The 14,298-nt window shown below is 37.3% G+C and overlaps 1 protein-coding gene across 2 annotated transcripts; it reads left to right on the top strand.

The window, feature by feature from the left end:
- Positions 1-46: 46 nt before the first annotated feature.
- LOC311427173 (uncharacterized protein C9orf85 homolog) lies at positions 47-13,819 on the top strand (the record flags this gene model as incomplete). 2 transcript variants are annotated; one of them, XM_084504316.1, is made up of 5 exons in its annotated part: positions 47-200; positions 490-753; positions 9,221-9,327; positions 12,381-12,494; positions 13,268-13,819. In XM_084504316.1, the coding sequence occupies 4 exons, from the start codon at positions 736-738 to the stop codon at positions 13,440-13,442; spliced, it is 414 nt and encodes a 137-aa protein (XP_084360442.1). In that variant the 3' UTR covers positions 13,443-13,819. The 2 variants fall into 2 exon arrangements, with proteins under 2 accessions (XP_084360442.1, XP_084360443.1); XM_084504317.1 differs by lacking the exon at positions 490-753 and having other exon boundaries at positions 99-200.
- Positions 13,820-14,298: the final 479 nt, after the last annotated feature.

Here is a 14,298-nt window from a genome sequence, read left to right as displayed (position 1 = left end):
GAGGGCTGGCCAATGGGAGAGGCCGTAGGGGGGGGAGGAGAGAGAGGGGCGGGAGGAGGAGGAGGAGGAGGAGCGGTTCCGGGTCGGTTGCCGTGGGGATGAGCTCGCAGCGGGGCAACGCGGTGCGCAGGCGGCCGCAGCGGCACCAGAACACCTGGGCCTTCAGCAACCGGCGGCACGACGCCAGCAGCCGCCGCAAGGTCGGGCAGCGCGGGGGGACGGGCACGCAACCGGGCCGGGCCGGGCCGGGCCGCGCCGGGCCGCGCCGCCGAGCTCCCTGAGGAGGCCGCGAGGGAGGCCCCGGGCCGCGAGGAGGCTCCCGGCAGCCCCGCGGCCTGGGCCCGCCCTCGGCTCTGAGGCGCTGCGAGGGGCGGCTCCGCGGCCTCGTTGCCTTAGCGTCGCTTTCGTCGCTTCCTTACGCCTTCCCTTACAGCTCTTCGGTTGGTTTCGCACCAAGATCATCGTTACGTTATTATTGTGTTTCCTAAGTCAGGAAGGCAGCGGTTTACAATATGTCCCTGGAGCCTGCGTGTGGCCGTGGTAGCGCGGCCGGGGGTGGAGGCCAGGCAGTGCCCGAGCAGGAGCACCGCGGACTGGGATGCGCCGCCCTCGGAGGCGATTCAAACCACACACGGGATGAGAGCTCTGCAGGAGCGCTGTCACTGCTGTGCCCATGGCTCCTTAAGTGACCTGGCCAGGCGGTCAGGCCGGGGGAGAAACTAGTAAGTCAGAGTAATGGCACCAGAGAGAGAGGTGTGTTGGTGTTTTTTTTTTTTTTAGACCTTTTTTTTTTTTTTTTTTTTTTTAGATGATTGTAGAACTGGTTCTGCAAGTTGAACAGGCTGCTTTCCTGGTGCTCCAAGTGGCACCGGTATTATTCATTGTTTGAGTCACTGTACAATCGCTGATAGTATAGATAAGTGTATTTTGCTGTCTGCGACACCCCCCATCCCCAAATATCCTAGAGAGCTGTTCTATCAGAAGAATCTTTGAAGACAAACTGAGTTCTGACATCAATTTTGTAACTGAAATAATCAGTTTAATATGCAGATTGGTGTTTTTTATTTTAATTTTTCCCAGTATTTGATATCACATAGAAGTCGCTATACAGTACCATGCACTTAAACAGACACATTAAAACACACACACATACATCTTTTGAACATAGCTTTCCCTTCTGTACATGCCTCTTGGAGACTGCTAAATACAGGAAAGAAGATTCTTGAAGAAGGTGCTTCCTATTACAGTGTGCTGAATAATTTACTTTTCTTTTGGTGTACTTTAATATATAATTCAAAATTTTGGTCTCTACTGCTGAGGCATCAACAGAAGCCATTGCAATGATGACTAGGCCTGATTCTGCTGTTTAAGAACTGTGAAGAGTTGGACTAGCAAAGTTTAAGTGTCATAGTATAGATACAGAATATGCTTAATGATGACACTGAGCGTTGCTTCTCTGTCTCATCACTTCTATGTATTTGTGTCGCCCGGAGTGATCAGGTGTACCACAGGTACTCAAGCTGTGATGAGGCAAAGGAACAAACAGTGGAAGTTTGATCAGAAGGGCAGGTGTGGGACTGGGACATTCCTCCTTTCTAGCTCTTACTGGCTGAATAAATTTGAATACGTAGGGTTGCTGAAAGAGGGTGGGTCACCTGCAAATCACTAATATTTTTGGGGGTCAAGGGGGTCTAGTGTTGGCCCATCCTTGACTATTGTTGTACACTGTCCAACTTAATAGCATCTAGAGAGGCTGGAGAGTGTTGTTTAGCTTAAAAATTTATATCCTTCTACATTTGTACAATGCTTTAGCAATGTTGAGTATCAAGTACAGTCACTTCAGGTTGTACTGTGGGTGGAGTTGAGGAAGTTATTTGCAGTGTTATTGCTGCTCCCCAGTGAAGGAGTTGCTGCAGAGGAAATTGATCTATTAATCTTTTGACTTTTCCTTGCTGGTAGTTATTATCCAGGTTATTTTTGGTTTTGGTTGTTTGGATGTGTGGTTTTTTTTGTTTGTTTGTTTGTTTTTGTTTTTTTTAATGGCTTTGAGCTTTCTGTCTGACATTGACCTTGGCACCCATTTTCTAATCTTAAAGACTGTAGTTCAGATTATTTGCAGAACATACTGAAAGATCCATTTATGTTTCCTCTCATGATCAGGCTCTACTGCAGCATTACTCTGGGATAGCCCAGTTGAGATGAAGCAACACACACTGCCTCTCTACTACGTTTCGTTAGATGCCTACACTGGGAAAGCACTGCTAGGATGAACTGAAAGGAAGAGCCAGACAGAGTAAGACACACTGTGTTGTTAATTATTGAAACAGGGAATTTGTTTATGGGTGATTGCTTCATGTAGTATATTCTGGTACAGCTGTTTGTGACACTGAGCTGAGGAATATACATTATGTTGTATGAATATACATTTTATATAAAGTATATTGCATAAGTCAATATGGAAACTGGAAATGAAGGTAGTTCTAGAGATGAAAGCAAATAGCATTCAACAGGAGCATTTAGAAGTCCATTGTAATAAGACGGTAAACCACAAAGTGATTCATATTTACACCCAAATGACTGATCTGTTTCTCCATTTCTTCCTCTCATTAAATAAACCCCAGATGATAATCCAGATTTTCCTAAATTTCAGACGTTATTAACTCTGAACCTCAGCTTTACCATAATGCTGATGTCAGCTACTTCTTCAGCTAGCTACGCAGATAAATAATCTGTTTTAATGGAGACACTGGTCAAGACTGTGGGAAGGCACAGGGAAGAGAGCAGGCTTAAATGCTGAGTCAGTGAATGTGACTTGAAGCTCAGAAGGGAAGATACAGGTAAACTGGTAGCCAACTGGAATTGGAAGGTAACTGTACTGGAGTTTGGATAGTTTGAGTTCTTAACACAAAGGCATCTTGAAGTCTAAAGTCTGCTCTCTAGCCACCCCTCCTATACTGAGTTTGAGAGTGAATTCACGCCTAGCTTTAGCCTTTCAAGTAGGCAGATGAGGGGCAAACCAAACATATATTTTGGACTAAGTCTTTAGTGAAAACATGAGCACGTGTATGCGCAAACATACATACATTCATTTCTTTATGGGGGTTGACTGTCAGTCCTTCCAAGTATGCACACTCTTACACATCCCAAGATCTGTAGGAGAATCGAGTTGTTATAGAGCTATTCACTGATGTGGGAAAAGCTAAAGGTCTATCTGGAGCTGGGCTTAAAGAAAGGTTTTGGTTTACTGTGTTCTAAAGGCCACGATGCAATATGTGAGCAAGTGAAGTTCTCTGGAGTATTTGGTTTCAGTCTGAGAAGTGTGTGGTATAGCCCTGAGACACTGGCATTTTATATCACAGAGTTTCAGGTTTGTTAGTTAGCGCTGTTTTTTTCTAACTGCTTTGTAGTCATACACTAGAGTTTGTATAGAGTTTTGTTTTTTTGAGAAGTGTAGTTATTCAGAAATGCTGCCTTCAGCCTTGTTCATTGAAGTAGTATCATCTGTGCTTCCGACAAGGAAGTTTGTGGATAGCGTTGACTTTGTGTTCATTTACAGCAGAATAAACCACTCGTGTGCTTGGTGGTAGAAGTCTGCTGTCAATACAGTAAATCAAAATACACATGCACGCACATGTAATTAGTAACTTCCAAACAGACAGCAAGGCTTCTTTGAAACTTCATTATTACATCTTCCTTGTGATTGCTTTAATGCTAGCATAAGCTAGGGATTATTTTGTATGCCAAGTTAGTAGGTGTAGGTGCATGTGTTTACTTTAATACATTCTGAACTGCTTTTGGCAGGTTGTTAAATGATTTAATATTGGGTTACTTAAGCATAGAGAGGATGCTGTTTTATTGATGCAGTTGACCTGACTGTGTGTATATAATATATATGCACATGGAATATTTTGTGACTATATACTTTAAAATGTTTATATAAGTCTGCACTGCATACTTGCCATTTCTTAGGATAATAGATAGCAATACTGTAAACATTGGATGAGTTGCCCTTGTTCCTGGAGGAAGTACGGCAAAGGGAAAAGGAAAGAGGTATCGAATAAAACAGAAATGAGCGTAAAACATGTCGAGAAACTGCTGTACTAGAAAAAGAATCTAGTCTGTTAGAGTAGTTTTCACACCAAGAAAAACATTCCAGGCCATAAGCATTACCATGTATTTGTGCATGATAGCTAAATACCTGGGTGAAAACTAGGTTAAAGAAAAAAAAAAAAAAGATTGAACAGAATAATGAAGTTGGCAATCCTTGTTTGGGTCTTTGTGGGGGTTGTGTTATGTTGGTCTTGGTTTTTGTTTGTTTATTTTAAAGGAAAGCAAGCTATTAAATGGGTGAAGATTAAAGTGTTTAAAATGCATACTAAGGCAAATATTATTAGGAAAAATAAGCAGCAGAGAAATTTATTTAACTAATAATTGCTCCATTCTGACTGGGAAGTGAGATTGCAGGAAAGTTTCTCTTCCTGTTTTTTAGGAGAACTTGTTCTTACATGTTTTTCAGTGAATTAAAAAAAAAAATGAAAAAAAGAATCATCCAAATATTTAATTATGGACAACTCTCTTTGTTTCTTCAAGCCTGCTTTGTTTTTGAAAGTTAAATAGTTTTGTTTTGTCAAAGGAAATGGTGAATTTAGCATAGAAAACCACGGTGAATTATACTTGAATTTGTTTTTGTGATATTAACATTTTAAAATGGGGTACTATTTCCGAGCAAGGTAAACTTAGAAGACAAACACAATCATAGAATCACAATCATAGAATATCCCAAGTTGGAAGGGACCCACGGGGATCATTGGGTCCAGCTCCTGGCTCCACACAGGACCACCCAAAAAACAGACCCATGTGCCTGAGAGCATAGCTCATAGCCTGTGAACACTGCCCTGGGGAACCTGTTCCAGTACCCAACCACCCTCTCAGTGAAGAAAGTTTTCCTAACATCCAGCTGAGGTTAAATCAGGGTAAAACCAGGTAAATCTGCCTTCTTGCTTGCTTTTACATCAATCCATCCATCTTTATTAACTTTCTAAATCAGCCATATGGTAGAGAAGGATGGTAGAATCTTAGTCTCTCTCATATTTGGATATGCTGAGCCACCCATACCTGAAGTACCAACTCTGAGCTAAAAAATATATGAAATTGCTAAAGGGGGGGGAGGGAAGGGAGAGACTGTGCTGTATGGGTTCCTATTAGGAGGAACTTAAAATTTAAAAGCTGTTGTCTTCACTCCAGTTGTTCCCTTCTGAGCAGATACCATGTTGTTTCCTCAAGGTCCTTTGTAAGATCTGTGGTCTTACACGTGACTGTTAAGTCCAGGTATCTTTAGGCCTGAACAAGGACTTAAATTATACATAAATATGATCTTTGTATCTACACTCTAATTTGTTGTCCTGTTCTTTTACTAGTAATACCATAGCATTTATGGCATGCTTCTATTACAAATGAACATGTGAGATTTAATAAGGTATTTTATTAAACATGCTTAAGACTGTTTTCTGTCAAAATTCCTTCTTCCTGGAAAATACTTTAAATAACTGGAATTACCTGTGTTGTATACTCAGACATTCTATTTTATGCTTAGAAGATCTGGCTTTTACTGCTGTGACGTTTTTTCTTTCACTCTGTGTTTCCCTGAGTCTGGATTTTAGGTAATATTCTTTGTATTTGTTACTTATTTTAAAACTCATTAAAAGAATTCTTTTTATCTGCTACCCTTGTTAATTTTGAAGAAGGACTGCTAGCAGTGTGACTGAGAGCTCTAATACAAAGCAGTATGTATTTGCAAAATTAGTGGGGGGTAGGAAGGTTTGGGAACTGCTGTTCCTTTTGCTACTGATCTGAAAAATTAACTGAATTTTGAGTTTCTTTTTTTTTTTTCTTTAGTCTTATCTTTAGTCTCATTTCTGCTCTTTGATTAAATTTCTTCTTTGAGTCATGCACAAAAGTGGTATGTGAGATGGTGGCACAGCATCAAAAAGCAGGAGCAACCTTGCATACTTCCCGTAACAGTGTCTCTGTAATGGCTGATAAGCACCCCTATCTTTATATGTGGAATTAATTTGGCCTTTCAGCTCTCCTGGCTTGGTGTATTTACCGGTGTGCTGTGACTCAAAAATCTGCCAGTGCACAAGCCACCTTCATTCTCATAGCACAGCCCTCTTTACTTAAATTACATTTTTCTGCATTTCCTCTAGGGAGTCTCCAGTTTCATTGCCTCCCTCACTGAAGCTTTTTTTAGTCAAGCTAGCTTGATTTAAAAATGGCATCTAACACCTCAAAATATGATTTTGAGTGACTTAGTGTGATACATAAAACTTAAGACTTGGTACCTCTGAATTTCTTTGTCTTCCTGACTTTTGAGTCTAAACTGATAGCTGACAGTGTTTTGGATAATGTCCGTAATCCTTGGCTTTGCACTGAATAGTGAAAGTGTGACTGATTAAACCAGAACAGTTGAAACATGGCAGAGTAGAAACAACTTAACTGCACAGACCAGCTCTGATAGAGATTGATTGACTTTATGTAGATAATATGCTTGTCACTGTGAAACTGAATTACTTCACTTTCTGTTAGAGCCTCTTGTGTGTTACTGATGTTTTATTACAGCCCTTTTTCAGTGGTGAAACAAGGTGTTAAGGACTGTAGAACAAGAACTAGTCTTTGGGATGAGGACATCAGTTAAGACTTGGGACTTTGTTCTTCAAAGTAAAGGTGAAGATCCAGTCACATAACCTCTGTGCACGTGACTGGTCTCTTGGCCTTGCTGTAAGGTGCTATGTTCAAGCAAAGACCTGTTCTATGAGTAATAGGAAAAAGCATTTTCAGAATTTGGCATGACCTGAATTTTACCTTTATAAAAAATATAGTTAAAAATCAGTGACTGTGAGACTGTTGTATATTCAGGAGCCACACGGTAAGTGTCTCTGGGGAAAAAGCAGCTCTGGTAATAATAGGTCTACCTATTTTCCTGTTCCATAACAAATGTTCAGTCGAATTTGTAGTAGGCTGACAGTTTTACAAACTGAATTTCCTTCAAATGAGAGGTGAAAGTAATTCCAATCTTACTCTTCTGCATTGTTTATGCCACAATCAGTTAGGAGCGTTGCCTCTGGAATTCCAAGTGTGTTACACATTACGGAGCCAGTACCTGCATCATGCAGTACCAGGGCTCCCGTCCCCAGCCCCGATGGCATGACGGGTTATTGGAAACTACGTGGTTATCAGCAAGGAATCTAACTCCCCTTTGAAAGACAAACAGCTGTCTTCAGCGTGAGTGACTGTAGTCTTTTGAAGTTTTTTGGGCTCTGCCTTAAAAATACTAAAAATAGTTGATCACAGTAAAGCACGCTTGTGAATGCAAATTACAGTGTGTGTGTCTTTCTCCCCTCCTGCATTACTAATTAATGCAAATTAGGAGAGTTGCAGGGAGAACTGGGAAGTTCAGGCTAATTTGCAGGTTGTTAGAAACTTACTAAGGCTATGCTACTTAAAATCTTAGAGCAGGTGAAGCACTGAAAAGGTTTATCTTCACATTGCCTGAATTTTTAAAGGATGGGCACAGTCAGTGCTGACAGCAGGTTGAACTGCCAGCTTTTTAACAGGTGCCCACTGAGGACTTACCACTGATTTTCTTCTCTCAAAGTTACCATGTTAGCCAAATCATTGTGTTTCCTGACAAATTTCATTGATAATACGTTGCTGAATACAGAGCTTTCTGTATTCAAGCATTTTGCAGAAACTGTGAGTGGTTTTTGTTGTTGTTGTTTTGTTTGTTTGTTTTGGTTCTTCTGTTTGTTTTAAACATAATAAGTCAATATTGAATCATTTGGAAAAAATAAAAAATCCTGCCTTTACCTGAACCAGACAAGGAGTACCACAGCTTCAGGTAACTACAGCATGGGAAAACTCATACTTTGTTTTTAAGTTGAAGTTCAGTGAAAATGGAAACATTGGAAAGCAAGTCTCATAGCAGTGAGAGCTCATAAGTAGTATTTCCTCTGCCACATACCCTTTGAGGAATGGAGTAAGATACCGTGTGTTTAAAACTAGGCTTATTCTTTCATTTACTGTATTGAAGTAGACTTCTGTGGATTAGTGAGAAGCTCTTGTCAGTCATGAAAACAGGAAATCACTTCGGAAACTATTGTATGCATAGATGAACTTACAAACTTATTTCTAAAAGGATAATGTAAAATCTGATCCCAGCCAATGTAGGATCTACATTGTCCATCCCAATGGACTTTGGGATATTTTAAGCAATAAATATGTTTTAGACCATTGTTACCATCTCACAATTTTTTTCTACAGATGTCATTTTTAAGCTCTCTTAAAATAAGCATTATATATATATATATATATATATATATCTGTATTTGTGGAGAAATTACTGTTTTTATAGTTCTGAATGTGCACACAACCATAGAATAATTGTAATTACTGCTGGCACTTTTGGTTAGAGAAGAAATAAGTGTGGTTTTCTACTATTTCCAATCTCAAAATAACTTTTCTTGTGCAAATCATACTGGCCAGCTCACGGTTTGTATTGTCCAGCAAACTATTGAGCATTATCTTGGAAATATACTGTAGCTTAAGTGACTGTTTTGAGGATTTTTATCTTAGATACTTGAGAGCAAAAATGTATTACTTTATAAGGGAATCTTGTTTCAAAAGAAACATGGGAGTGGTTTGACAGTAAGTGATATGTCAATTCTATTTTATTCTGCTCTGGAAAAAAAATATCTTAGACTACTCTCTTCAAATGTGTAGTATAACAGTGGCTTGAGCAATAATAAACTAAATGTTAAGTCTTTTGAACTGTCTTCTTTAAATAAAGAAATAAAGAAAGCATATTTCAGGGCTCAGGTTTACTCAATCTTGTTTAGTAGTACCTCTGGAGATGGAATAACAACAAGAAAATGATAATATATTGTAAACAATATAAGAACATATATAATGCTATTAACTATATTAATATTATTATAGTAATAACAGGCTGCCTTAAAGTAGAAGATGACCTCACCACTCTGTCTGCTGAAGAAAATTACTAGTAGTAAATTATTAAATGCTTATATTAATATCAAATCATTTTCTAAATATGTTATGAATCACACAATGGGTGGAAATGTTTTCTAAGCAAAATTATAAAATTTACATAAAAGTAGAAAACCTTCTCTTATTTTATCTTTTTTTTTTTTTTTTTTTTTTTTAGAAAATAAATGCTAAGCTTCATGATGGAGTATGTCAGCATTGTAAAGATATTTTGGAGTGGCGGGTAAAATTTAACAAGTACAAACTGCTATCAAAACCTAAAAAATGGTGAGTTAAGATTTTTTATGTTAACCATTATTTGTATATATACATATATTTTGTGATTTTTTTATTATATATAATATAATTGTGAATTGTATAAATGTGAATATTTTATTATATATACATATAATTTGTGAATTTTTTGGAAATTAGTCTGCGTTTGGAAACCTGTAGGTGGTAACTGCTGTTATGTTACATTCTTCAGTCTGGAGTCTGCAACAGTAATAAAAATGCAGTGTTAATTTTGAATTTCATTAATCTTTTTATGTTAAACTTTAGAAAAGAAAATACAGTCAAAGAATAACTGCTTCCCTCCTCTCTGTTAGAGTATTTGAATAATCTAAGTGGTTACTTTGGACCTGTAAATATTCAAAAATGTATCAGTATGTCCTCCCAATGGAAGAGTCAAACCAGAACCAGTTATAACTTGATTTTCTCAGGCCTTGTAGCAATTCAGTAAGTATTGGAGGAATCTGCACACCTCTGTCTTTCTTTTTTTTTTTTTTCTGTTCACAAAGACCATCTGGCAGAGAAATCATGAGAGAAGAAAGCTTTATTAATTTTTGTCACATTAAACAAAACTGATTGGCAATACTGCTCTCAGTGTTACAAAACATAACATTCATACAAAATGTTTTCAGTATTTGTATTTCTTTACCTCTTAGTATGTTCTCTTCATATATGAAACTATAATCCTACATATGAAATGCTTAGCATTGTATGCAAACAGAACTGTATTGAGTGGTTTTGGATAAGAACGTAACAAAGGTGTTAAATACCTTAAAATAGTTTATAGTCTTGTGATAGGCTAATCTTCTGAGATGGGTACTCTGCTTCCTTATACCTGCTCATCTGCAGATGTCCTTATGTCAATGACTCCAGACACAGCCAATATCTCAACAATGAGACATGGAACTCATGGAAACTACATCTGGGATGCAGTGCACAACATAACCAGATTTGTCACACTTGTTCCTTCTGCATTTGTGTGGTACTGTGTTACATACTTTTGAAATACATGCTCCTGAACCACTTGAAGAGGTTCTGTAAGCACATGTGCAGTTCCTTGAATGAATATATACTTCATTTTGGTTTTCATGAGGTTGAAAAGGAAGGAAGGAATGTCTGTTCATACTATATCTATCACTTGTGAGATGTTTTACTTTCTAATATGAAAATATATGCAATAAATATTTCGGTTTTAGTAAACGATTTCGCCCTTTCATGTTAACAAAAAAATTCTGATTAGGCAGCAGTCTCTCTAGTTCTCAAAGTAAGCATACTCAGTTGTATGCACCATTGACGAGGTTGAGAATTTTTGTAACTCTTTCTCAAATAACTACATAGACTGCGTTTAAAAGTAATGAGCTGGAGCTGGTTATTTTACGTCCTCTCTACTCAGCCCCAAAGGAAAAAAAAGCAGGCAAAAACATGTAAATCAGGGAAGCGTGGGAAATAAAATAAAAAAGGTGACATTGTGGTACAGTTGCTTCTGACAAAATATGTGATGTTTTCCATCATATTTTTGAATAAGTAAGCTAGATTTCATATCTTTCTAACTCTACAGACTGTGATTTCTATCCTTGCCTACAGCACTTGGATACCATGCTTTCTGAGTGGGCCAGTGTTCTGAAAGAATTTCAACGGGTGAAACATCTAGATAAAGTAAAACAGTACAAGCATAAGAAATTCATTATTTCACGATGAGAAACTGAATTCTGTACACAGAGGATGGAAACAGAGGACTTTCGTGCACCTTAATTTTATTTTTGTGCACCTTAATATTTTAACTCTTTAAAATTAAGATTTTTATTACATCTACAACTTAGTCCAAGTAATTAAGTAGCACAGATTAATTTTTGTTTTGTTTTTGTTTTATAAAAAAAAAGTCTGTCCGGCTTGAATTGATAACGTCCCTGTTTGGTGAGACATGGCTGAGAACTGTAGATATTAACAGTATTGCAGCTGAACATAGAAGAAGTTTAAAAATATAATAATAATAATAAAACAACTAAGTAGGTATTTTCAGTGATATCTGACTGAAGGTTTTTTCCTTGTAGGAGAGGGAAGACTAGGCAGTTCAGACTCTGCTTTTGTCAAGTGTATCCTACAACAATTCTTGTGAATTTATAGTTTCTTAAGGAATTGTGTATTGTAATAATGAAAGTTCAGTTTGCACTTGATGCAAACAGTAAGAAAAACTTGATCCTGCTTAGGAATGGGATTTGAGAAAGGAAGTAAAAATTTTGTCTCACTGGATGCTAGCTAGTGCATCTTTCCTTACAAGGCGTGCAAAAACACTTAAAGTTTGCCTTCGGCCTGCTTTAGCCACGTCTGCAAAGACCCTGTTCAGAACTGTGTGCTAGAGCTTTCCTGACAGCCTTTGAGTACCTGAGGAACCAAGAAATGGTGACTTTTAGGACAGCTGCATAACAAGGGTTCTGTTCACTAAAAATACAAGGTTTTAGAAATGTCAGATGTTTGTTAAGCCATAGCATTTCAGAAGTTAAGTTACAGAGTTTCACCATATCTTTAAAAAGAGTAGCTAAAAACATACACAGAATTATGAATGTTTTGTTCGGAATAGAGTTCTAGTGTTTGTAGAAAGCAAAGTCCAGCACAGACTTTGTTTATATTCTGAGAAGTTCAAGAGGAAGACGTATTGTTTGGATTGAAATGTTTTAATTGTAAAAGTCCACTCACCTTTTTACACTATATTCTTATTTATTTTTTTTATCAGTAAGCCAGGTGAATTAATTTATGCAGCTTTAAAAGCAAAACAACTTACTGAACTGAATGGAAATATTTATTTTGTCACTTTAAATATAGAAATTCTTACTTTCATGTTTTTTTTTTCTAGTTTTAGCAAAACTTTCTGAAAAAGTTAAAGGAGAGGAAAAAAGGCAATGATCTTGATAATGATGCTTGTTGAAAAAACAGATGTTTCATATGAAACTGGCCTTTAACAGTGCTTCTTTTGAAGGTTGTGTCTTTGAACACAGAATGTTTAATAAGTGTACACAAATATTTTTTTAATCATGTTTTCTTTCTCTTCACAGTGTGAAGTGCCTCCAGAAGGCTGTAAAAGATCCTTACCATATTATTTGTCGACCATGTGCTTGTAAGCTGGAAATTTGTGCCAAATGTGGAAAGGAAGAAGAGATTGTAATTCCGTAAGTAGCTGATAGATTATACAGTTTCAGCACTGCACTTCATTCTTCCTCTTTATTAAAAGCTTGTTTGGAAACTGCCAAGAAGCTGTTGTACTTTATGCCATATTCTGAATAATCATGACAGGAATCAGTAGGAGTCATCAGCTTCATTTTCTTTTGCTGAAACCAGGATGGAATGCTTATTGATGTTAGTAGGGCTGGGCCAAATAATTCTTACTTGGATAAGACACTTGATTTTAATACCAAAGGATAAATGGCATCTCTTCTTTAGGAACAAAGTACTTCAAAATGGATTTAAGTATAGAGCACCATAAAATATGTGTGAGACAGTTTACTGTTTGCATTTTGTGTGTCATTTGATGATTCAGTTACCAGTAAACAAAAATAAACTAAAGAAGGACAGATACTGAGTACAGTTACTGCAATGTGTTTAGCGGGCTTCTTTATTATTATTATTCTTTTACTAGCACAGTCTCTTTTCTGAACATTCTATATTAATTTGCTAGCATGTGACAACTGGCCAGCAGTTGATTATTTCGTCAGACAATTTATGTATGAATACATATCTCTATATATTCTTTTTTATTCATAGACTCTTTTCCTTTACTGTCTCTTCTATTCAACATGAAAGTAATTTGTGGTTATTTTCCCTCCACCTCCTTTCTTCTCCATCCTCTTCCATCCCAGGTAGAATACTCAGTGCTCTACCCTCTTCTTGTTTAAGAGAGAAATTCCAAGAGTAGCTGGTGATAACTTATTCTTGATTTCTGCAGGATTGATAAAGGACAAGACAGATCTGAGAGTAAGAACACTGAAAATGGCCAAGAGAGTGGATCAGAGGACGAACCTGATTTTGACACAAACTTCAGTAGTACAGACAATGAAGAAGATGCTGATGTGCTTGAAGAAAGATTAAAAAATATGAATTTTAAAAGGACAGAGGTCTAAAAAGTTGAGTTTCTGTAAGAGACAGTATGCAATCAATTGTGATAGACTGTGTTTGCCTTAAACTTCTGCTCTGACAACTTGACCTGACATGTAAGGTCTTCACATATAAATGCTGGTACAGTGTATTTTGACAGTTGTTGGGGGAGTTGTACAAATAAATATTTTCTTGTATTAAAGGCAGAATTTCTTGTGAAATGACTCAGAATGTGAATATTTTAAGTACAGTTATTTTTTCTTATATGTAACAACTTCCTCTCGTGAATAAACCCTCGGTGTAATTGTTCTAAATTCAGTATTACATGCCTGGTGCATTGCCATTTAGAAGGCTACATGGATGTTTGTAGTACGAATAAAGAGCACTGTCATAAAAAGGAAAAGCTAAGTAATTTTAATATATTTCTAAGGAAAGAACTTTCATTTTCGGTCAATAAGTTTCCAGACAGGGTCATTACCCTAGAACATACCAAGTGGCCGTTACTCTTACACCTGCTATTTCTTTTCTGTGGAAAGAAAAGAGTGCCTAAATGCCATCACTAGGTGTGCATTACATATTTGTGATCTTATTACCAATGTTTGGAAATGAAAAAAGCTCAAGACTTTTTGGAGTTTCTCATACAAGTTTTACACTTTCTCTTCTTTTAAATGTAGGTCTAAGTAGTTTGCTCTGATACAAAAACACTTGGGTGTCATGTCATGATTCTGGTATAGAACTACATTTATCTCACTACTACAGGTGTTTTAACATTATGCAGCAAGGTATTTTATTACAGTCTTCCCAGTTTTCAGTTCTTTCTAGGGGTTATTTCAATGTAGACTAAGCTCTAAGGACTTAACTGAAATTAACTTTTACTGCATT

Source organism: Aythya ferina (genome assembly GCF_964211825.1).
Source record: "Aythya ferina genome assembly, chromosome: Z".
NCBI lineage: Eukaryota > Metazoa > Chordata > Aves > Anseriformes > Anatidae > Aythya > Aythya ferina.
This window is presented reverse-complemented; position numbering and strand designations above follow the sequence as displayed.